This window comes from Delphinus delphis, chromosome 15 (assembly GCF_949987515.2).
Source record: "Delphinus delphis chromosome 15, mDelDel1.2, whole genome shotgun sequence".
NCBI classification, from domain to species: Eukaryota; Metazoa; Chordata; class Mammalia; order Artiodactyla; family Delphinidae; genus Delphinus; species Delphinus delphis.
In genome coordinates, this window is record NC_082697.1 from 78,889,828 (window position 1) to 78,914,428 (window position 24,601).

Sequence of the window (24,601 nt, forward strand, 5' to 3'; positions counted from 1 at the left end):
TCAGCCATAAAAAGGAACAAAGTAATGAAATATCCCACAAAGTAATGAAATATCCCACATTGTGGGTAAAATGAAATTTGCCCACAATGAAAATGTGGGCAAACATTTTGCTGAGTCAAAGAAGCCAGACATAGAAAGGCCACATATTGTGTGATTTCATTTATATGAGACATCCACAATAGGCAAATTTTTTTTTTTTTTTTTGGCCGTACGCAGGCCTCTCACTGTTGTGGCGTCTCCCGTTGCGGAGCACAGGCTCCGGACGCGCAGGCCCAGCGGCCATGGCCCAAGGGCCCAGCCGCTCCGCGGCATGTGGGATCTTCCCGGACCGGGGCACGAACCCGCGTCTCCCGCATTGGCAGGCAGACCCTCAACCACTGTGCCACCAGGGAAGCCCCACAATAGGCAAATTTATAGTCAGAAAATAGATTAGTGGTTGCCAGGGGATGAGGGACGGGGAGAATTGAGAGTGACTGCTAACCCTTATGGGATTTCTTTATGGAGTGATGAAAATGTTTTGGAATTAGGTAGTTTTGATGCTTCTAAAATGTGAAAACCACTGAAAGTATAGGCTTTAAAATGGTGAGTTTAATGTTATGTGAATTATATCTCCAAGAGAAACCACACACAAAAAAACCTGCCTACAAAATTAGCATCAATATCAGTGCCGTCTAGATTTGCTAGTGTCCCTCCTGTTCTAGCAGTTGTTTCTATCAAAACTGGGATAGGTTTTGCCTTAAGGCCACCTTTAATATCTGCATGCTTTCATGCTGGAATTTAGGTTTAATTGAGGAGAGAAGGAAAATACTGTTCAGTACATACTCTGCAATTTTGAGACACTTTTGAGAGTGATAATGGGTACATCTTTGGTTTTGGTCCACTGCTTAATGTATAAATGAATTAAAATTGTATTCAGAATCGTCCTGTCTTGATAACACTTAGATCAAAGAAGAAAATAAAGGGAAAATTATGTGGTAGAAGGCAGTGAAAGCAGAATCCTTTATAAGAACACCAGTGAGACACAATGTATAGTCAGAGGAAAATAATATTAAAACTCCTTATTATTAAGCATGAAAAGGGAACTTAGTACTCGACTTCGATGACCTTGAACATTAGTTTTTGGTGTAAGAAGCCAACAGTGAAGCTTATGGCGAATCCAGGGTAGAGAGTCTTATTAGAGTCTTTATTACTGTGACCTCAGAAGGTTAATCTTCAGTGTGAAAGTGAACTCTGAAGGTCCTTGTGTAGGTTTTCAGCTCAAATTCATGTTTCTTCTGTGTTGTGAAGAATCCAGGCAGACGATTTAAAGTTTGTCTCCGGTTGGTAGCAATTTCTGGCAACTAACGTAAGCAGATGCACACTCTCCTTGGAGGAGCATAACTTCAAACCAGGCCTCAAAGAATTTCCACAGATAAAATATCAAGAAACTCTTGGTAAAAAAAAACAATAAACACCCCAAAAAAACCACACAAACCAGTTACCATGAATGAGAGCTAGGTAAAGAAACATACTTCAGATACTGGAATTACCATATACAGAACAAAATGTGTGTTTTTTAAATGAATCAAGAATAAGAGAAATTTGAAATTTTGTGTGAGAAACATGAGACTATTAAACGAGAGATGAAAAGGATCTAAATAAGTCATCTAGAAATAAAACATGTCATTCAAGTAATTGAAATTAATAGACCATTTTTTAAAGTTCCTTTATTCCTCCTCCCCTTTGCCTCAACTTTTCTAGGTACCAGGACATTATTCATTCTATTCATCTGGCCCGGAAGCCAAATTTGGGTCTAAAATCCTGTGATGGCAACCAGGAGCTTTTAAACTTCCTTCGTAGTGATCTCATAGAAGTTGCAACAAGGTTACAAAAGGGAGGACTTGGTTATGTGGAAGAAACATCAGAATTTGAAGCTCGGGTAAGAATATAAGGAAAACACCCTTTGAAATGTTACTCATGGAAACTCAATTTGGAATTGTTCCCTGATACTGTTCTTGACTTTCCTAGATGACCCTGGGAATCATATTTGCATTTGTCTTGAAAGACACATGTGGAACCCTAAATTCTCTATGTACATATGATACTTTTCCTTTGTTATATTCTGCTGGTATCCAGGAAAATCTAGTATTTGGCTCAGAACCTTTGTTCAAAAAGAGCTTTTCTATTAAGTTGAATGAAAACTAGTCCTGGAGTCTTACTCATATAACATTATTTAACCTATCCATTCCCATGTACCTATCCATTCCCATGTGATGCCTGTGCTGTAAGGTATGAAACATTTGTGTATCTTGCTTTTGTTCATTCTCTATACTTGATCAGCTTAGTTATACTTGTGTTCGGCAGCACTCATGCTGTTAAACAGGTACATTTCAGTGAAGGCACTTTAGTAGTCTTATCGCTTACTGTTCAGAAGGACCCTTAAGTGTTATAGGTGAAACAGTTCAAGAGACCCTGTGTTCCACATTAGATTTTAGGTAACAAAGCTGGAGAAAAGATTGGAGAACACTGTCCATGAGTTATCACTGTAAAAATTTTTTTGTTAATTTTAAATAATAAAGTCCACGTAACTCGAAACATTAATATTTGTGAGTCTTTTCAAATTGTTCATTTGCATTATAACAGTGTGTTAATAGTTGTGTGATTTTTATGAGCAGTTGAACCTCCCACTGCCCTCCAATTTTCCCTCATTTTATAAATACTTTCCATTTCTTTTAATCTTTAATGTCACTTTGGGGTACATAATAACACATGGAGTTGATATCGTAAATCTTTTACTGCCAGACTTTTGTATTTCTATTTCTTTGCTATTAGAATTAACAAATTATATATGCATCTTACATATGTAACTTTTTTTCATTAGTCTGGTTATGAATTCTTGGTACATTACCTGGGAAAAAGGTTTAAACATCTTTATTGTTCTTAAAGATTTTTTTTTAGGAATTACTCAACCAAAAGAATTTCACCTGTTTCAAATATTACAGTTACTTTTTTGTTTATTTAGCAAATATCTATCAATAACCTACTTTGTGCCAAACCCGGGCCCACACCTTGCTAACGTTGGATTATCATCATTCTTTGTTTCTCTTTGTAGTTATAAAATGGTGGGGGGGTTTTTTGTTTTTGTTTTTGTTTGCGGTACGCGGAGCACAGGCTCCGGACGTGCAGGCTCAGCGGCCATGGCTCACGGGCCCAGCTGCTCCGCAATATGTGGGATCCTCCCAGACCGGGGCACAAACCCGCGTCCCCTTCATCGGCAGGCGGACTCTCAACCACTGCACCGCCAGGGAAGCCCCTAAAATGGTATTTTTTTAATTGGCATGTGTTGTGTGGCTGAGAAGGTAGTTTCAGTCCTTAAGAGCATGATTTGGATCAAAGTGATTTAGTTTATGCTTCCTCATCCATAAAATAAATGTGAGGCTTAGATGAGATCAAGTATGTAAAATGTATTATCTGGCTTATAGGTTGTAAGCTGTTAGGTTGGTAAATTTTTACTTTCCTTCTCAGTTTTTCTTTGCCTTGAGACTGTCATTTGCACGTAGTAGGCACTCAGTCACTGAGTGTATGAATGAGTTCAGTAATTTCCTTTAAGTAGAGCAAGTTTCAGCCTCCCATGGATCCCTTCATCAGGGAAATCCAAGTAGTTGGCTACTTTCAAATGCATAAGCCATCCATTGAACTGAGGAACCCAGTTAAATTAATGTTATGTGACCAATTTGGGTCTAGGTTGATTTGAATTTAATCGAGGATTGTCTATTTCATCTTTCTCTTGGCCTTTTACTCAGTCTGGTTTTTAAATCTTTTTCTGTAGGTGATCTCACTAGAGAAACTGAAGGATTTTGGCGAGTGTGTGATTGCCCTTCAAGCCAGTGTCATAAAGAAATTTCTCCAAGGCTTCATGGCTCCCAAGCAAAAGAGAAGAAAACTCCAAAGCGAAGATTCAGCAAAGACTGAAGAGGTGGATGAAGAGAAAAAAATGGCAGAGGAAGCAAAGGTATTTAGCTAATGAAGATGTAGTTTTATGACTGTGTAGAAGTATGTGATCTGGTTTTAAAATTATCTAACCCTATGCTTTTTAGTTACATAAGCACTGTTCCCTAGCCAGTGTTTGATCTTTATCGCTTTCTCCAAATGTTGTAGTTTTCAAACTGGTCTGTGGAGCACAGCCCTGCCTGTAGAGCTGGATAGTGTGTCAGAGTCCCCCCTTCCACTTTACCAGATCTAATTCCTTTTTTTTAAAAGGTGGTGGTTTTTAAACTTTTAAGAATTGTAAAATATACATAATGAACAACTTAGCCACTTTTACATGTATGGTTCTATGTCATTAAGTACATTCACGTTGTTCTGTAACTATTACTACCATCCATCTCCAGAATTTTTTTATCTTCCCAAAGCAAAACTATGCCCTTTAAACACTAAACTACCCATCTCACCCGCCCAATCCCTGGCAACCATCATTTTCTTTCTTTGTCTATGAATTTGACTACTCTAGGTACCTCATATAAAGTGGGATCATACTGTATTTGTCCTTTTGTGACTGGTTTATTTAACTTCTTCAGAGTATCTACATTGTAGCATTTGCCAGAATTTCCTTCCTTTTTAAGACTGAATAATATTCCATTGTGTGTATAGGCCATATTTTGTTTATTGGTCCATCGGTGGACACTTGGGTCACTTCCACCTTTTTTTTAATTTTTATTTTTTTTATTTATTTATTTTTGGCTGCGTTGGGTCTTCGTTGCTGCGCGTGGGTTTTCTCTAGTTGCAGCGAGCGGGGGCTACTCTTTGTTGCGGTGCGCAGGCTTCTTATGGTGGCTTCTCTTGTTGCAGAGCACGGGCTCTAGGCACGCAGGCTTCAGTAGTTATGGCGTGCAGGCTCAGTAGTTGTGGCTCTTGGGCTCTAGAGCACAGGCTCAGTAGTTGTGGCTCACAGCCTTAGTTGCTCCACGGCACATGGGATCTTCCTGGACCAGGGATTGAACCCTTGTCCCCTGCATTGGCAGGCGGACTCTCAACCACTGTGCCACTAGGGAAGCCCTACCTTGTGGTTTTGATTTACATTTCCCTAGTAATTGGTGATGTTGAGCATCTTTTCATGTGCTTATTGGCTGCTTATCTTTTGGGGGAAATGTCTTTCTGAGTCATTTGGCTATTTTTAAATTTTTTTGTGGGGGTGGGGTGGGGAGATGTGTGGGTTCCTTATATGTTCTGAATATTAATCCTTTATCAGATACATGATTTGCAAATATAATCTCCCATTTCGTGAGCTGCTTGTTCAGTTTTTTTTTTTTTAGCCGTGCCGAGCAGCATGTGGGATTTTAGTACCCTGACCAGGGATTGAACCTGTGCCCACTGCAGTGGAAACGCGGAGTCCTAACAACTGGACTGCCGGGGAATTACCTGCTTTTTCATTCTGTTGATGGTGTCTTTTGACGCAAAAAGTTTTAAACTTCGATGAAGTTCAACTTACCTGTTTTTTCTTTTTTTGCCTCTGCTGTTGGTGTCAAATCCAATGTCATGAAGCTTTCCTCCTGTATTTTATTCTACAGGTTTTATAGTCTGAGCTTTTACATTTAGATCTTTGATCCATTTTGAGTTAATTTTTGTATATAGTATAAGGTAAGGGTCCAACTTCATTTTTTTGTATGCGTATAATCCAGTTTTCTGGGTTTTTTAATTTTAGAAGTAGCTCATTGTAAGTAAATCAAATGTGAGAGGTAGATACGATATGAGACAATTCCCATTTTAGTTTTGCCACACACACACACCACCCAAGGACATCACTCTTTAATAGTTTGACGTGTTTCTGTGTACATACAAAGATAGTTTTGTTGGATTTTTACAGAATGGAACCCTCTGCATAATATTCTGCAGTTTTTCACTCATCAACATATCTTAGGCATCTGTCCTCTCGCTCTGTCAGTCCGTATAGATCATCCTGGTATTTGGGTTTTTTTGGTTGTTGTTGTTTTGTTTTGTTTTTTTAACATCCTAATTCCTTATTGATGAACATTATGCTGTCTCTGGTTTTTCTTTTTTAGGATAATTAGCAGCTCCATTTTTTTCTGTTTTGTGTACTAGATTTCTGCTTAAGATTACTTGTGAAGAAAAGAATTTGAAAATACTACATTAAGGGAGCTGTCCCAGCCATTATCCAGTGGAATACTTTCCCTTGTTTTTGACTTCCCTCCCTCCCTCCCTCCTTTCCTTTCTTTCACAAACATCTGGTAAAGGCTTGCCTGGGCCAGTCATTGTGCAAAAGTCTGGGGGTTTTGGTCATAAGTAGAAGCTGGAAGTCCTTGCTCTCAAGGAACTCTGAATGTGAGAGATGGTTGGAGTAGAGTGACAAGTATGTTGAGAAAGAGCAGTGCTTGGCTCTCCTGTGAGGGATACCAGGGCAGCTTAGAACTTCCCAGAGAAGAGAATCTATCAGCTGGATTTTTGAAGAACAGGTAGAAATTAATTAGGTTGTGGAAGCGGGGTGGACATAATGTTAGGTTGAGCTGAAATTGCCTTCTCATCATTGACAGCTGGTCCTTGTTTTGCCCTGAGTTTACACAGAATGAGTTTACTCTCTAAAGCTCCTCTGGTAGCTGTACACAGTTGTCATGTTCCCCCTGGGTTTCTTCCTGAGGCCAAGAGTGATATGTGATACAGGAAAGAACATGTTGGGTCAGAGGTGAGTAGAGAACTAAGATTCAGTTAGATAAACATTTAACTATTAATTCATGGCATAGACTCAGAGATTTCACACAGGTAAAGTCTTTATTGAATTTGTTACAATATTGCTACTGTTTTATGATTTGGATTTTTGGCCAGGGAGATATGTGGGATCTTAGCTCCCCAACCAGGGATGGAACCCAGGCCCCCTGCATTGGAAGGCGAAGTCTTAACCACTGAATCGCGAGGGAAGTCCTAGTATTTTTCTTGATGTGATCTTTCCTGGCCATTTCTTGACTCAATAAAATTTTTCTTCTCATTGGGAACTAGTAGCTGTAGAGTTCTCATTTAAGTTCTTTTTTAGTATTTAACCCCATAGCGAAGTAACCTCTTTTTAGCTTGTCATATGAGACGATTCTTAGATTGATTGGGGAGGAAAATATGAGCACTTTGCAGATTTAACCTTGAGGCCCAGACACATAGTACACAAATGGAAAACATGGAAGAGTTTCTTGGAAAATCAATTAGGCTGCCTACTAAGTAGTTCAGCAATGTTCTCCATTAAAATGGCATTATGCCCTGCAGTTCCCCACCGAAGGTCAGCCTTGCCACAGCTCTGAAATTTTCCACTGTCCTTTGCTTTGAAGGTTTCCACTTAGCATGGGCCAGGGTTTTTTCAATTGGCACTAGGTTGTTGCATGAGCTAATATCAGTCCCTAATCTGTGCTTCAGTTTCCTTATTTGAAAAAGTAGATTATCTCTCAAATCCCTTTTTGTAATAGTCAATTATTTCAAATATTTAATGTTTATTTCATTTTCTTGCATTAAATGGGAAAGACGTATAATTTGGCCAAATCCTGGGTTCTGTTAGACTCTTTTTGCTTTGGATGCATTTGTCCCTGATTATCTGTTTTTCCATTTTAAATGTTCTTTTATGGAAGAATATGGTCTGAAGCCTCATTATATTCTTGCCAAGATATATTGCCTTTTTACTGTTAGGTAAAGGGATTAATGGTGACTTGCACATAAGGTGGCTTCCCCTTGATTTTGTTATACGCACTTCTACCACTTCTAACTAGGTCCCAACTTCATTTAAATATGCTAAAGAATTTGACTTTTTCATCAGTGTTGTGTGTCCAGCTTCCCAGCAGTACTGCAAAACAGAATATTTACTTGATGCTACCGTGTTGTATGTCAAAACTTTATCTTGCTGCTGTTCCTGTGTTTTTAAAAAGTCTTCGATATGGTGGGGTTTTTTTGTTTTGTTTTTAATGTTCTGGACTGGAATTTTGTGCAGTGGGAGGATACTTAAGATGTTCTTTAAAATCTGAGTGCCTATTGTTTTCGCCCTCGAAATTAGAGGCTAGCTGGAGACGAGGCTGGTCTAGATGGATAACTCAGTGGATGAAACAGGATCTAATGTATAATGCCAGGAGCGTTGGATTGGGGATTGGGAGACCTGGCCCTAAATTGCTGTGAGACCTTGGGCAAACTTTCTTTTCACGAAAAATAATAAATGAACATTACACACATGTGCACAGACATTCATAGCAGTGTTTGTTATTCAGCATAGTCAAAAAGCAGAAACAATCCAAATGTCTGCCAACTAATGAATGGATAAACAAAATGGATGTATTACTCAGCAGTTAAAATGGAGTGAAGTGCTGTTACATGCTGGGATGTGGATTAAGCTAGAAAACATTATGCTCAGTAAAAGAAGCGAGTCACAAAAGGCCACATGTTATATGAAATGTCAGAATAGGTAAATCTATAAAGCAAAAGAAGATTGTGGTTGCCTAGGGCCGGGGAAGTGGTGGGTTAGGGTAGGGAATGGGGAATGACAAGGTTTCTTTTTTGGGTGATGAAAGTGTTCTAAAATTAAGATTATGTTGATAGTTGTACAACTCTGCAAATATATGAAAAGGCATTGACTGTACACTTTACAGGGGGAACTTGTTATCGATAGTATATAAATTATATCTCAGTAAATCTGTTTTTAAAATGAGGCTAAATAAGCTTATTCTCAAGATCTCTTCCAGTTTTCTTATATATATATATATATATATATATATATATATATATATATATATATATATAAATTTATTTTTGTCTGTGTTGGGTCTTTGTTGCTGAGCGCGGACTTTCTCTAGTTGCGGCGAGCGGGACCTACTCTTCATTGTGGTGCGCGGGCTTCTCACTGCAGTGGCTTCTCTTGTTGCGGAGCACGGGCTCTGGGCGCACGGGCTTCAGTAGTTGTGGCTCATGGGCTCTAGAGCGCAGGCTTAGTAGTTGTGGCACACGGGCTTAGTTGCTCTGAGGCGTGTGGGATCTTTCCGGACCAGGGCTTGAACCCATGTCCCCTGCATTGGCAGGCAGATTCTTAACCCCTACGTCACCAGGGAAGCCCCTCTTTCAGATTTTTGTTTGTTTCTTTTAATGAGGGCACATGTGCTGGGTGTTCAGATTTTATAATTTATAGGAAATAAGTAAAAAGCAGTACTGTATACTGATGTTTTTTTTTTTTTTTTTTTGCGGTACGCGGGCCTCTCACTGTTGTGGCCTCTCCCGTTGTGGAGCACAGGCTCCGGACATGCAGGCTCAGCGGCCATGGCTCACGGGCCTAGCTGCTCCGCGGCATGTGGGATCTTCCCAGACCGGGGCACGAACCCGTGTCCTCTGCATCGGCAGGCGGACTCTCAACCACTGCACCACCAGGGAAGCCCAACTGATGATTTTTTTAATGCTTTTGTGCATCTGACTGTCCACTAGAGGACAGCAAAGCCCATTTTAACCATTCCTTGGCTAATTGAGTGTTCTCAATAACACTCTTTTAGGAACCAAACCTGAAATTCTTAAATATATGTTCCACTGAATGAAGAGATTTGCATTAATTATTACAGTAAGAGAATCTGTGGTACCGTATGTCAGCTCTCCATTACATTAGGGGAGAAGACCTGCAAGGCACCTGTGATTGTAGATCTTACATCCTACTGAGGAGCTCTGAAAAGGGAAGGAAGGAAATTGTATTTCAAAGGCAGATGTTGAAATATCTTCACTGCAGGTTGGAGTAAGGAATGAGTCAGTTTCCATTAGAACTTTAGCAACCTCTTAAATAGATTTTTTCGATGTGTTTGTTACTTATCCTCATTATTCATAAATTTATACACACAAGGCTCTCAGTGGTTCTCTGTTTCTATAGGAAAGAGAATAGACAGCCTTTGGTCCCCTCCCTGAACTCTCACACTACAGGTTCAGAAGTAGCTCAACTGTCTTTGTCCCTTGGCAGCTCTATTTCAAATTGAGCTGTGGCCTTTCAGGGATAACAGGCCTTTCTTAAAGGAGGAAGACTATTACTTAAAATAGGCTTTTTGCCTAGGACAGGGCAGTGAAACCAAGCAGTGCTGTTGTCAGTTAGCTAGAGCTAGCCAGGTTGTATAATAAAAGTAGCCAGCATGGCTAACTTTAGTTCAGTCATGACTGAGTTAAGCAGTATGACCTCCACAAGGTAGATGAGAGTGAGATAACCTAGTCTCTCAGCTTCTGGTATACTGCCGAAGCTTTACCTTGTCCAGCTCTGTTGTATTTTCTGACTGTCTGAGAATGATGTCCCCTATAATGGCATTTGTTTACATGGATGCTCACCCTAATTGTTTAGGCTTTTTTAGTGCTTTGAAAACATCCCCAAAAGTCACCTTTTAATTAATAAAACAGCAATACAAATAAATGAATTATCCTAAAATGGCATTTTTGTTCCTCCTCAGAATGTATATTTTATAGAGGGAGGGTTGAAAATTCCTAATTACTTTTTTCTCCATCCTCTTTTACTTTGCTAATTCTAAATTAATTTGCATTTTCTGATGATGAGTGGAGACAGTGTGGATTATGCTGAGAGTAACTGCCCAGAATGAAATCAGGCCAACCCCTGGGACTTTACAGATTTCACTTAAGTTAGAAGTTGGTGATAAAGTCAAGAGAATATTTCATATCAGTACTTAATACTTTTAAGAATTATAGAATGCTTTATAGATACTATTTACTATTTCTTGGCCCTGTAATCTGGGATTATGGTACATATTAGTGCAGAAACTGATAATCTTACTGACCAAGCTACATGACATTGTTGCATACTAGCATTATTTACACAGTACAAATGTTCCTGCTTTTAAATGATACTGAATCTTTAAGTTGATTTCACTAGAAGTGACATGTTTCTAGTCATTTCCCCCTCCTTGAATTCTTTGTGTGACCTCTGGCAACTTTTTTCCACCCTTCCGAGCCTTGGTTTCTTCTGTAAGATAAATGGGTTAGACCAGAGGAGCTCTAGGAGGTGAATGTATCAGGATGCTCTCGTATCTTTACCTAGTTGTAGTCCTCTCTCTGTGTATACTGTCAGTATTATGTGAAAAATCCACATTTCATGTCTTTGAAGTCATTGTAGTAATGCTGGCCTGGTTTGGTCTCTGTTTAGGTCGCATCTGCTCTGGAAAAATGGAAGACAGCAATCCGTGAAGCTCAGACTTTTTCCAGAATGCATGTTCTACTTGGGATGCTTGATGCCTGTATCAAATGGGATATGTCAGCAGAAAATGCTAGATGCAAAGTTTGTCGAAAGAAAGGTATATTTAAATCAGAGTTGCTTATCTGAGTGTATTAGGCACTAGGACTTCCATTTGCAAGATCTTTTATCCCTCAAGAATTCTGTGTGCACAACTTTTAAATGTGGTGGTGGTGGGCCAGATTTTACCTTCTGAAAGTCCATAAAATGCTAGTCGTTAAAGTCACACGCTCGCAAATCACAGCAGGCCCTTTGTGCCTCAGTTTTGAGTATAAAATAAGAGCAGTTGATCTCGCCAATTCTTAGATTTTCTATAGGGAACAAGTTAGTTTTAACTAAAATTTTAAATCTCTCATTATCTCTTAATTTTAGTCATCCATGAAGTAAGGTGGGTGCTACCAGTAGAGGGCAGTATTTGAACGTTGTGAAGAATAGTTGGGTTTGGACCTTCTGGCATGGAATCCTACAGAGCGAAGCATTTGGACTGTTTAATGCTGAGAACTTTTAGAGCCCCATTATGTGTAAAAGGAACTAGATGGCTAAAAGCCCCCCAGTGGTTGACTTCTCAGTGGCTAAAGCTGTTTTGTGATTTACTTTACAAGGATGAAAAGACCTATGTAAAATCATTCAGTTGCTCTAAAAACTGATGTAGAATGAAGGTTGGAGAGGAGAAGTTATCATTTAAATTGGTTTGGTGTATTTTCAAATGTAGGGAAACCGAATGATTTAGGAGAACCATATCAGATATGAGTTGGGAAGCATTTGTGTCGTCGGGGAGGAGGAGGAAGGGCAAAAAATGTAATACTTCATGGGAGATTCGTTTCTTAGTGGGACAGGGGCAGCAAAAATCTCCTGCTACTGCTTGATTTTTTGCTATCTCCTAGTAAATGTTAACTGTCGTCTTCCAGCCCGGAGTATTTGGGGATATAAGTTAGAAGACCTGAACCCTAAATTACCTATAGTCTAGTTAATGCTACATTTTTTTTCAGAAGATGACTGCGTTTTTTTAAAATGGGGTAGCAGTGTACTAGAATGTTTGTTCTTCCATTGGGTTAATTGAGGCTGAGCAGCTCTTCCTTACAGCTCACTGACTACTGCCCCACTCCCTACAGTGCTGTACAAGTTTATCTCCTTGCAGGTGAGGATGACAAGCTGATCTTGTGTGACGAGTGTAATAAAGCCTTCCACCTGTTTTGTCTGAGGCCGGCCCTCTATGAAGTACCAGATGGTGAATGGCAGTGCCCAGCCTGCCAGCCTGCCACTGCCAGGCGCAACTCCCGTGGCAGGTGAGAATTTCTTCTTTTAAAAACAAATAAATTAATAAATAGCTGTTATACTTGAGCTTGGGTTATTCAAACTGAATGATGCTGAGGAGCTTTAAGTTCATCTTTTGTGTGCAGAGCCCCATCATTTAAGGTATTACAGTGGGGGCTCAAAGGGCTCTGGTTTAATTTTAGCTTAATTGTCGACATTTCTTGTTTTCATTACCAGCTGTGTTTTATGTCTTCTTGGTCATACATTCTTCTCAAATAACATATCCTTTGTTTGCTTCCACTTCGCCCACTTCTTAATTTGTGATGACTTCTGCAGCCAGTCACTGCTAAAAATCCTGAAACTCACTACCTTCCTTACCTGTACCTACTCTTCCTTCCTTAGCATGATTAGAATTTTGGTGTCAACTTGGTGTCTTCCTCTCCCCCGTCTCTGTATTCATTCAACTTGCCAGATGTTATCAATCCAGTGTCTAGATGTCTTAATGAGTCAGAATCCTGATGTCCATTCCCCATGGTCCCTGCTGTCATTTGGCCCTCTCTCCATCTCTCATCTGGGCTCCTTCAGTGGCTTCTCAACTCTACCTCATATCTTCCTCCCTCTTATCCATCCAGCTCTTATGGTGATACCAGAATGGTTTACATAAGACAAAGATTTGCTTATGTCACTGTCGTGTTCAAAAACTTCGATCTTCCCCCTGCCTCTAGAGTAAAGTCCAAACTCCCTAGCCTAGTTTTTGAGACTCTCATTATGTAATACTAGCTGATGTTTTTCTAAGCCCTTGTTCCCATGTTTGTGTGCTTGTTACAGGCTGTTCATTGTGCATCCTTGCCTCTTGTGCTTTCCTCCCAGCTGGGAATATTCCCTGTCCCCAGAACTCCCACCTGGCTAAACTGACCATGGCCTACCTAAAATTTCACTGCTTTTTGGAAACATCCTTACATCCTTAGGATTACTTGTTCCTCCTCTGTGTTCCAGTTCAGCTTTCCATGTCCAAAGTTGTTTTTCGATGCATCTTGCCTTTTTGGTCAGTTTTATCCACGGCTGTCTTCCTATGAGATTGTTTCTGCCCTGAGAGTAGAGGTGGTGCTTTGTTCTTCATCCTCATCCCAGTAAGGCCAAACATAGGGCCTTGTAAAGAGGAGACGCCTAATGTTTGCTAAAGTTAATAACGTCGTTTTCCACGTTGAAATTTGAGGTTGTAGAAGAGCAGCTTGTAGCAGTCTGGCTTGGTGTCTCTTTGAAAGGTCAGAGCTGTTTGATCCTGACCCTGCCTAACAGCATTACTCGGTTATTTCTCACTCCATTCCAGCTACACTTAGAGAGATGAGGCTGCCGCTCTGAAATGGTGAGGCTTTGGACCAGCTGTTCTGAGCTGGGATTACCAGTGCTTTGATGTTATGGTCATCTGCAAGCTGTTTCAGCTCCTGGAAGGGGGCCATCAAGGTGGAGTAACACCTGTCTGGGCTGTTTATCCTTTCAGTCCACCCCAGCACTGGGGACAACTTTTAATACCTGAAATGTTACATTAGCTGGCTGTTTTTGTGAGACAGAAGGAACAGAGTTTTGTTTTGTATGTTGAGGGGTGGGGGTTGCATTTTGGTCTTGGTTTTTGCTGCCATTAATATCGTAGCCAGAGGGTTTGGGGCCTGATAGAGGAGACACTCTGTTAAAGCTTAGGTTTTCATTCTGCTTCCTGTGTCCTGGCCTAGATTCAGGTTCCCTCCCCTTAGCCTGAAATCTGTCTAGTCTGTGAAGAGGGAAAAGTTGCCACAATTTATGTGAGACTTTACCTTTCTTAGGACCCCTTCGGCCTAGATCCGTGTTCTCTACAAGTGTCTTTCCCCCCACAGGAATTATACGGAAGAGTCTGCCTCTGAGGACAGCGAAGATGATGAGAGCAACGAAGAGGAAGAAGAGGAGGAGGAGGAGGGGGAGGAAGATTATGAGGTGGCTGGTTTGCGACGTAAGTATTCAGTTTCTTTCATAGTTAACCTCACAGTCTTCTAAGCTGACTTGGAAAGACTGGGTTGGCGGTAGATAACCCAACAAGGCCATCGTGCCGTCTTCGTTTTTTCACAAGTTGTGGTGGAGGGGCGACTGCTGCCACGTTTTAAATGGGTTTTCAAGATGCCAATTAACTACCTTCCTATAAGGAGGTTGGGTGGCTTGGTCTCAGAACATCAAACTGGCAGATCCACTTGGTCCAAGATTTCATGGAATTCAAGGCCCCAGGTCTTGTTTATGACAGGTCTGCTGGTTCTGAGCCCCTCAGTGTGAGGATGGGGTAACAAGGGTCTAGACCCATTGCTGTCTCTTGCAGTTCTTTTGGCCTCTGGTGCAGTGTTGCTTTTAAAGAAGTTGTTTTTCTGTGGTTGCAGTGGTTCTTCTCTCCCCTGTAGTGTGCAGGGCTGTAGATTTGCTAGTTGGAAAGGGAAGACTTTTTTCCATGGTTTAGGCGTAGTTGTTAGGAAGGTTCAGATCTGTTTCTCTCTAGATGTCAGTAGGGGGAAAAGGCCTCATCACATAAACTCACCTTGTTGACTCAGTCTCTCATGTTCGTTTTTTTTGAGGCTTTGAGAGTCGTGTCATTTTTGTTAAAACTTAAGTCCTGTAGTTGAGCCTTTTAACAGCCTCCCTTTTTGCAAAATATACCCTTCTTTGTAGGTTAATACAGACAGAAGATTTTGATGAGCTTTTCAAGAGAGGTACAGTTCCCAAGATCATAACTCCCTGGACAGTCGTACTTGCTGTAAAAGGAGAGAGAGGACGTTTGGCACTCCTGGTCCTTACTGTACTGGTGCTGTCAAAACCTGAGGACTTTGGGCTTGCACCCCTGCTACCGTCTTCCCCGATCCTGCAGGGTTTTCATTTGGGACCTACACTTCTCTTATTCCTCTAGGGCTCCTTTTGTTTGTTCCCAAGGCATGATTTTTCAGGTATCTGAGTAAGGAGACAAGTAGTTCATTAACCCTGCATTACAGAGAGACCACGGAGTACTGCCAGAGTCGTGATTTGGATGCATGGTTGTCTAGGAACAGATTCTAAATATAGCAATGGACTGATTTTGTTTATTTTCCAAGTAATGGTTGCTTTCCACTTTCAAGTTATTCGTCTTTCCAGGGAATTGTTCCCTCTGCAGGTTTCTAGGGCCTTGTCTACCAAAAGGATCCAGGAAGTGTTTGGAACTTCAGAGCTTCTTGTCTACTCTGCCTTGTAGGCCACCAACGATGTGGTTCCCTAGTGCAACTCGAGGCCCTGGGCCGGTGGCTGTTCCCTGCATCCATCATTTCATCCTTGGCATCAGCTCCTTACCCTCTCTTCCTCGCCTAGTCTTACAACTTAGAGAACCTAAAATAGTCAGTGAGGGGTCATCATGGTGTGGAAGTAGAATATAAAACATTGTTTATTGATTCTCTATATCATTGCCTCCGTATACCCCTATCTCTCTCCAAATTGCCCCTCCCCATTTTCCAGGGGAAAATTTGCTTAGTGGAGCAGCCTTGAGCTAATCCTGATGGAGCGTTGTTTCCTGAAGATGTATTGAGAAATGTTGGTTTGTCTGACATTGAGCGCCTGTTGTAAACCTGAGAAACAGGCAGCCTCGGGTGCGTTTGTAGTTTTTATTCTCTCTTGTGGGATCCCGAGCAGGGCTCTTGTGGAAGTGGCCGGGCCTACTGTCTATGGTTTTTAGAAATCGCAGAAAGCAGGACTGGGCTAGGCTTAAACTGGATTCAGTGAGGCAGACTTCACATAAGTACTTCACATAAGTATCAGCTTTTCTCTGAAAAGATTGTGGTGGTGAGTATAGGATAACTCTGGGAATTATGAAACAGGATCTGTTCCACACTCAGATTCCATCTTATATGTAAATACATGCGTTCTCAGGCTGAGCTTGGGCTGAAGGAATTCCCAGGCAGACCCATCAGCAAGTGGCTTTTTCTCCTAAGTGAGTCAGTTTACAATTGATTCCTTCCAGGCCCTCATTCCTGAGAGTAACTGAACAGGGTGGGGACAGAGAGTGGACGTACTAAAGGAACTGGCCTTCTGAAGAGACTCTTAAAAGGTCTTTGGCAGTTGCTGAAAAGTACCCATTCTTCCATCTGCTACTGCTGCCCTTATAGTGTCCTGTGAGGTCGGCAGGAGACGGATAGCAAGAGCACCTCCTAACCAAAGGAAGCCATTGCTTTGCTTGTCCAGAGTATCACCCCTTCCATGGGCATGCTCCCTTCATCCTCAGGTCTGCATATTTTTTATGCATATTTTTTATTTCAGTGAGACCTCGAAAGACTGTCCGGGGCAAGCAGGGTGTCATTGCCCCTGCAGCAAGGCCAGGCCGACGACCAGGTAAGAAGCCGCATCCTACCAGGAGGTCTCGGCCGAAGGCGCCACCTGTAGACGAGGCTGAGGTTGATGAGCTGGTAAGAATTATTTATCATCTGCCCTCCAGCATTTCTGTTTCGTATCCCCCACTCCAGCATTAGGAATTCAGCAGGCAACAGGTGGGAGCCTCCCCTCTGCTCCCTCCTCCCTAACTTTGGAGACTGATGAGGCAGATGGATGGGCCTGTAGGCAAACGAGGCAGCAGGCCCTCCGGGAACAGCTATGTCCGGCATTCCCCTGCTGCAGCCTGCAAACATCTCCTCTAGTTAACAGGCAGCCTGCGACTTGTTAAGGATTTTAAAATAGTATCCATGTGTCTCCCATGGCTCAGAGGGGCTGGGTCTCCGTTGTGGGAATGTCAGCAATGTTGGAGCCTCACTTACTCTTGGGTCTTTTGCCGACAATTGTCATGGGAGGGACATTACCCTCCCCTCTGCTCCTCAACCAATGTAATTTTAGTGGTTTTACTTTAGGTTTCACTTGAAGCTTAAAGGACAGAAAGAGGCTCTTGAAAATTTGCTTCTTTTGACAGATTAAATTGGAGTTGGAGGTGGGCTGGAGGCATAAAGCAAGCCGTTAGGGTGCTCAAAGGGCATTGCAGGCACCTCCTGTGTGCCTGGCCCTAACCCCTTCAACTCTGTGCCTCTACTTCTGTGAGTCACGGCCTGTTCCTGCCACCTGGAAGGGAGGCACGCCCCTTTCTCTTTAGCCACTTAGCTGCTGCAGGCCTGCAGGGGAGAGCCCAGGAAAGGAATTGTACCTTTTGCTTTTCCTCCCTCTGACACCCCACCCCCACAAAATTGGCTGCGGGTGGTCCCCATAACCCACCTGGCTTTCTGCAGTTGCTTGTTTAAACTCATCCGCAGTGTGACCGTAATCCCAGGTCCATCTGCTCTCAGAGGGCTAGCGTCCTGGTGACAGTGGCCCTCTCTAGCTGGCCCCTGGCAGGACTGCTGTAATACAGCAACTGCTGCATGTCCTCCACTGCTTTGCTCACCGTCCACCAGGGAGGAGGCAGGTGGGCTAGTGCCCCCTGCTGAGAGCGCTCCCTGCGTGCAAGTCAGATGATTTTTTTTTTTTTTCCTTCTTTGCGGTACGCGGGCCTCTCACTGTTGTGGCCTCTCCCGTTGCAGAGCACAGGCTCTGGACGCGCAGGCTCAGCGGCCATGGCTCACGGGCCTAGCCGCTCCGCGGAATGTGGGATCTTCCCGGACCAGGGCACGGACCCGCGTCCCCTGCATCGGCAGGTGGACTCTCGACCACTGTGCCACCAGGGAAGCCCAATTCAGATGATTTTGGCCGTCTCTGCTCCGAGAAGATGATTGACCTTTTTCTTTTCTGTGTTAAGCAGATAGATGCGTTTCCTGCCCTGTCCACTCTTCTTTTCTCAGACCTGTAATAACATGTCGTCTTTCTTTGGCGCCAGGTACTTCAGACCAAGCGGAGCTCCCGGAGGCAAAGCCTGGAATTGCAGAAGTGTGAAGAGATCCTCCACAAGATCGTGAAGTACCGCTTCAGTTGGCCCTTCAGGTGAGCTCCGTGGCCTCAGGCGCAGGGGAGTAGGGCCAACCTTGCAGCTGAACCCCGAGGACACATCTCAGTGGCAGGGAAATGAGCTTCCAGACTAGCAGAGCCCGCTCTGAGTGCAGGCGAACACAGTTGCTCTGTCTGCCAGTGGGCTGGTCTCAGCAGGGTGGGCGTTCTGGGGCTGGTGGTTTGATAACAGGGTTTCTGTCCATTGGATTCAGGGCTGCGCTTATCTCACCATTTGGTTCTTCTCCACAGAGAGCCCGTGACCAGAGATGAGGCTGAGGACTACTATGACGTGATCACCCACCCTATGGACTTCCAGACAATGCAGAACAAATGTTCCTGTGGGAGCTACCGCTCTGTGCAGGAGTTTCTTACTGACATGAAGCAAGTGTTTACCAACGCTGAGCTTTACAACTGCCGAGGCAGCCATGTCCTAAACTGCATGGTGAAGACAGAACAGTGTCTGATGGCTCTGTTGCATAAACATCTTCCTGGCCACCCATATGTCCGTAGGAAACGTAAGAAGTTTCCCGACCGGCTTGCTGAAGATGAAGGGGACAGTGAGCCAGAGCCCGTTGGACAGTCCAGGGGACGAAGACAGAAGAAGTAGAGAGGCAGGGGCCCTGGTAAGGGAGCTGAGGTTGGGGGAATCGAGGGAGAGAGCGAGGGAGGGGGGAGGGAGGCGAAAGAGGACGCTGGAGAAGAACGTGGAAGGGAGGAGGTCACGGGGAGCCCAGGAATGCCTGTCATCCGAGCTTGTGCCGTGTCTCCAAAACTCTCCATGGGCCTTAATCAAGCAGAGCACTTTGGAGAGCCTAATACTGGGTTGGTGGTCTTTGCCCAGAAATACTGTGGGGGATAGATGGCCTTAACCCCCCTTTCCGAGAGTTTCCAGGAAGAGTCCCAGGGTATGGCTTTTCTTGTGAACCCAATTCCTTTTCTTTCTTCTTTCCTAAGGTCCCTCCCACTTTGGCCACCACAACAGTGCCAAGCCCTCTGGTCTCCAGGGGAGGGATTACTGTATTACGTAGAAGGATGAAGGGTAATCAGGCCAACTGGGTTTTTTAATCTATATTTATACACAGTCTTGTTTCTTTAAGCCTGTGCTCTGTCTCTCCCTCCCTCCCTCTCAGGTGATGGTATCAGTGAGTGCCATACAGAATTCTGTGTTCACCAGCATCATGAAACAGTTGTGGTCTGTTGAGTTGATCTTGGCAGAGTAAAGGGATATGTCCTGTAGCCATTCCTGAGTACCCCTCCCCTTCCTTGTGACAGCTCTCTCCCCACTCCCGCCCCACCTTGCCCCCTGGAAAAAAAACCCTAAGGCACTTCACTCAGAGACTGGAGCCCTGCTTGTAACCATGCATATAACCTTTACTTTGATGGGTCTGGCCAGAGGGGTGTTGGAGCCCAGCCCACCCACATACCAGACAAGCTCTTAGGGGAGCAGAAGAAAAGCAGGAAGAATTTAAATGTTTAATTTTTTTTAAATTGACTTTTCTAGTTATTAAAAGTTGCTTGTTTCAGCAGTGATATTGTATAAAGAACATCTTGTAAAAATATTTCTGTCATCTTGCTTTGGCACATGTACAGTACAGTTTATATGATAACGTGTTTGCTTTACTTTGCCCAGTCTCCTCCCTTGGCCCATCGTCTCTCCTTTAGAGAAGTTGGGTTGGGGTTCATCAGGGCCAGCAGTGGGGACCTGGTCATGGACGATCCCTCTGCCTGCCCTGGTGGCTGTTTCCGCCGCCTCTGTGTGCAGTGCCCCTGCTGTGCTGTTCTGGCCTCAGACTCAGGCTCCTCGGGAACCTGAATCTCTCAGTGCTCAGTGCCGGGGTGGGGGGCGGAGGGCAGGAGGAGGGGCTCCACGGCCCCTTCCCACAGTGAGTCTAGCACTAGTAGTTATGTTTAGGCAGAACTTTGTAGTCTTCTTTCCCTTTTATGGCAGATTTTGATAAAAACACAAAACAGGGTTTAATTTCCTTTTCTGTCAGCTTTGAATTTGGAAAAATGGGAGCACCTAAGCTCTTCTGTACCTATTTAAAGTAAGGGAAAAGAAGTCCACCAAGGGGATTGAAGCTCACAGAACCTGAGAATTAAAACCTCTTAAAGTGAAACTTCAAGGTGTGATCTTGTCCCCTGGCCTCCTTGCCTCCTTGGGGTTTGCTCCAGGGGCTGCTGGATAGGTTTACCATCCTGGCTCCCCCAGGCTTGGAGTTAGCACTGACGTTACAATTTCACAATCCCAGCCGTGGACACCTGCCCTGCCTCTTACCCTAGAGCCAGTCTGTTCTTGTTAACAGTGAGAATTCCGTGTTCCCACTTCAGTGACACCTGAGTTTTGTTGTTTTTCAAGTTGTCCTTAAGGAGGAAGGGCCCCATTAAAGGGTAAACTTGTAATAAATTGGAATTTCAAATAAACATTATGTACTTGTGTTTATAAAGAAGAAACAATTCTGGTGAATTTTTCTTTGTGCTCTTGGAGGGTGGTGCAGTCCCGAGCGAGCGCTGTCTTCCCATGGACTCTTGGAGCCTGTTCTTCTGGAGAGGACCTCCTCTGACTTAGTCTTTTTAACCACAGGTCAGATCCATCTACTGCATTTCTTTGCTTCCAGGAGAGAGTTCTGGTGCCCTGGGTAATCGAAGCTGTGACCTTCAAGCCTCTCCTGGCCTTGTCTTTGTCTCAACACCCACCCCCCTCCCCCCCATTCCATTTGAAACTTCTAAGAACTAGGAGAAAGTATTTTTTAAGGCTTCGCTATGGGAACTTGTGTAGTCCTTCAGGACTTAATTTTGGGGGAAACTCGACATTTTAAAACACTTTTCAAGGAAAATATAAAACATACACAAAAAGTGTGGAAATAGAACAAACTCCCACCTACTCAGCTTCAACAGTTCTGCTACATAGCCAATCTTGTTTTATTCGTGCCTTCATTTATATTTTATGCTGGGAGTTTTTATAAAGTCAGAGTGGCTAATTTGAGTAGATCACTGCTGGCTGGCGACCTGCCTGTGGAGTTCCAGGATTTTACAGGGCCACTGCATGATCCCATTCACTGAGAAGCGAAACTGCCAGTTCCTGGCCAGCTGCGCCAGGGATGGCATAAGGTAAAATAGGAAGAAATCTGAGGAGAAGCCTAAGTCCTGGGTGCGGGTTCTGCCATTGACTCCCTTTGTGGCCTTGGTGAGCGTGGGCTTTGAGCCAGGCCCGCGCCAAGCACTCGGGGATTTTCAGTCCCGCAGGGGAGGAAGTGGTTTGCCCCAGGGTCGGATTGAATTTGACCAGCCCTCAAGCTCTGGAGGAGGGAGCTGTGTAACCTCCAGACATTTTCCACACAGGCACGGTTGGACTTGGGACTCCCAGCCCACCCACACCTGTGAAGTCCTATTCCTGGGGTGGGTTTCTTAGGCTACACCAGGCCAGCGCCTGTGGGGCCTTGTCACCTCATCTAGGCTCTGTATCCTGGTCCTATTCAGCCATCCCAGCCCATTCCTCCCTATCACGAGAAACCTAACTTGGGCTGACTACTGCAAATGGAGACGAGAAAACTTTTTTCCTGAGGAGGGGTCTGGAATACTAATGCTGGCAATCAACAGAGACCAACCCCTCTTCCTGCCTACTCTTGTTTCTCCTCAAACCCTGTCTCTGGGGAGGGAGCACAGTCAAGGGTGGCAGTCAGCTGGTGACTGATTCCAAAGCAGCTACTCAGGGGCGGTGCCGCTTCCACTAGGGAACCAGGTCTCCCACTTGCCCGAGAGCCAGGGTCCCCTCCGCAGGGTACTGAGCGAGACACTTAGACCAGGTAAGGGGAGAAGGCTGCTGTTCTGTTACCCCCTGCCCAGGACCCCCAGGCCTTTTCACACGGGCTGTCCTGGAGCTTCCTCCTTCAGGGTGGGACTGAGCAGAGAGTGAGGGCAGCTACTGACCCCCCCCCCGGAGGGGGGGCAGCCTCTCCTCAATCTGACCTCAGTCAAGATCACCCCTGCTGACTCCAATGAACTTTGAATTGTTTCCCTGGAACTGATAGTGACTGAGGTCAGGGCTCAGAAGTTCCTTTAAGAACAAGCACAGGCTCGGCCCTCAGACAGGCTCAGCTGGCGTGGACACATGCACAGACGTGCTGCTCTAAGGGGCCCTGTGCTGGGCTACTAGGCCCCTGAGGGAAGGGGCGGGGGCCGGGGGCGCACAGGCCAGCAGGTGTTGGCTTCTGAGGTGTTTCCATTGGGTTCTGGAATCTCCTTTTTGGGGGTGGGGGGAGGTCCCACTGTGGGACCGGTTTCTCTGGACAAAACCGCCCTAGGTTTTTGTTTTTTTTTTTTTTTTCTGCAGTACGTGGGCCTCTCACTGTTGTGGCCTCTCCCGATGGCGGAGTGCAGGCTCAGCGGCCATGGCTCACAGGCCCAGCCGCTCTGCGGCATGTGGGATCCTCCCAGCCTGGGGCACAAACCCGTGTCCCCTGCATCAGCAGGTGGACTCCCAACCACTGCGCTGCCAGGGAAGCCCTGCCCTAGGTTTTATAACACCCACCCTGTCCATCTCACCCCATGCCCCAATGAACTCCATGGTGTGAAATCACAAGCTCTGGAGGCCACAGTCTCCCTGGTTGTGTGAACTTGAGCCAATCGATCCCTTCAAGCACTTCCCTTGTCTGCACAACGGGGAGAGGAGGATCAGATGGAGGACTTCTGTAAAAGGTCTTTAATCATGTTTCCTTCTTCCTTTTCCTCTAGGGTCTGGGACTCTTCCATAATGTTGTCCAGCGCTGAGAAGCCTTAGCTGGCAAGGCCCGCCCGCCCTCCCTCCCTCCCAGGTCCTGGCCTATGTGAACCATCTCAGCCTCAAAGCAGAGCCCCCTTGGGGCCTGTCCTGATTGCACGCCCCCCACCCCCCACCACCCCCGCCATCCCAGTTGTCCTGGAAGCCAGTCTTGTTTCCGCTGAGGGACACAGCCAGGTGCCCAATGACTGGCAGGACCTGGGTGAACTGGTGCTGCCCCTGATGCTTACCCTCCCCGCCACCCTTGGCCCCTGCACATCACTTGCCTTTCTCCTCCCCTGTTTCCAGAATCCTCTCCTTTGCCTCTGGCTGCCCCTGCCCTAGTGCAGGCCCTCAGCAGTTTCAGGTCGGCTGCCCACAAACCTGGCCTGTTAAGCTCAGCTCGGTGCAGCCACTCCCCCTCCCACTCCAAACTTGGGCCCCTGTCACCTTCATTAAGCTCATTCTGTTTCTCAGTCAGGGACCCTCCCCGGGTGAGTTGCCACATGTTAGGGTCACTTGGTTTCACTGGTCAGAGAAGGCATGAGGACTTATCCTGTGTCTATGAGAAGGGGAGGATTTAGATTGGGGGGATGGGGGGGCATTCCACCTGCCAGCTGCAGGGGTGAGGGCTGCGAAATTCCCTTAGGGGTCAGTACTGTTCCTTGTGAGGGACAGCCCTCTCCCCACTCACCTCCTGAGGGAGCTGATGCCACCTGTTTGATCTCCATTTGGTTTCTTTCTTGTTCCTGTGAGATTGGTGGTTGGTGCAGGGTAAAGGGCTCTGGCTGGAGAGGTGCTGGGTTTGGGGGCTCAGCCCTACTGTGATATGAAGCAGTTGACCTTGGGCCTCCCCTTGGCTGGCAGTGGGGCTGGACCCTGGGGCCTCCTGACAGTGACGCTGAACGTGTCATGCACCCAGAGACAGGAACCAAGACCCTCCCCTGGCTGGAGTCACAGTGGCCAAAGCAGAGGCTAAGATAGGACGCTGAGGTCTGACTCCACGCTGACAGGGTCTCCGGGACGGCCACACACGGAGGTGGCGCAGGTCCTGGCAGCTCCAGGGCCTCCCCGGCACACAGATAGGCGCAAGTACCTTTTCCCATCCCGGCACACGAATGTGGGCGCTGCCTCAGGGACAGCACAGCTGCCATGTGCACGCCCCAGCACCTGCCCCGTTTCTCACTGCTGTGCTCACAACTCAAACCTTTCCGCAGCCCTTTAGGAGCTAGGGACCCAATCCCCACTATCTTCAAGGGCTGTCTCTATGCCTGTGTCTGCCACCAAGATGCCCATATAATAGTCCAGCCCCATCTCCACCCAGAGGGACGAGAGGGTGGGGTGCCCTGACTAGGGCCGCAAGGAGTGAAGTGGCCACATCACATCAGCAATCTTCAAAGGCAACGAGGACAGTCAGCTGGGCCCTGGCCCTCAGGCCCCAG

The 24,601-nt window shown here is 45.1% G+C and overlaps 1 protein-coding gene across 2 annotated transcripts in view; it reads left to right on the forward strand.

Annotated features, from left to right (window-relative positions):
• Positions 1 to 20,845, forward strand: part of BAZ1B (bromodomain adjacent to zinc finger domain 1B) — a 66,375-nt gene extending 45,530 nt beyond the window's left edge. Inside the window, exons 12-20 of one of the 2 annotated variants that reach the window (XM_060032254.1) lie at positions 1,741 to 1,918; positions 3,809 to 3,991; positions 11,126 to 11,273; positions 12,351 to 12,498; positions 14,338 to 14,450; positions 16,760 to 16,905; positions 18,294 to 18,397; positions 18,653 to 19,026; positions 19,534 to 20,845. In XM_060032254.1, coding sequence (XP_059888237.1) covers positions 1,741 to 1,918; positions 3,809 to 3,991; positions 11,126 to 11,273; positions 12,351 to 12,498; positions 14,338 to 14,450; positions 16,760 to 16,905; positions 18,294 to 18,397; positions 18,653 to 19,010 — 1,378 coding nt within the window. In that variant the 3' untranslated portion in view covers positions 19,011 to 19,026; positions 19,534 to 20,845. Of the gene's footprint in view, positions 1 to 1,740; positions 1,919 to 3,808; positions 3,992 to 11,125; positions 11,274 to 12,350; positions 12,499 to 14,337; positions 14,451 to 16,759; positions 16,906 to 18,293; positions 18,398 to 18,652 lie in introns of both variants that reach the window. The other variant, XM_060032253.1, reaches the window with a different exon arrangement.
• Positions 20,846 to 24,601: the final 3,756 nt, after the last annotated feature.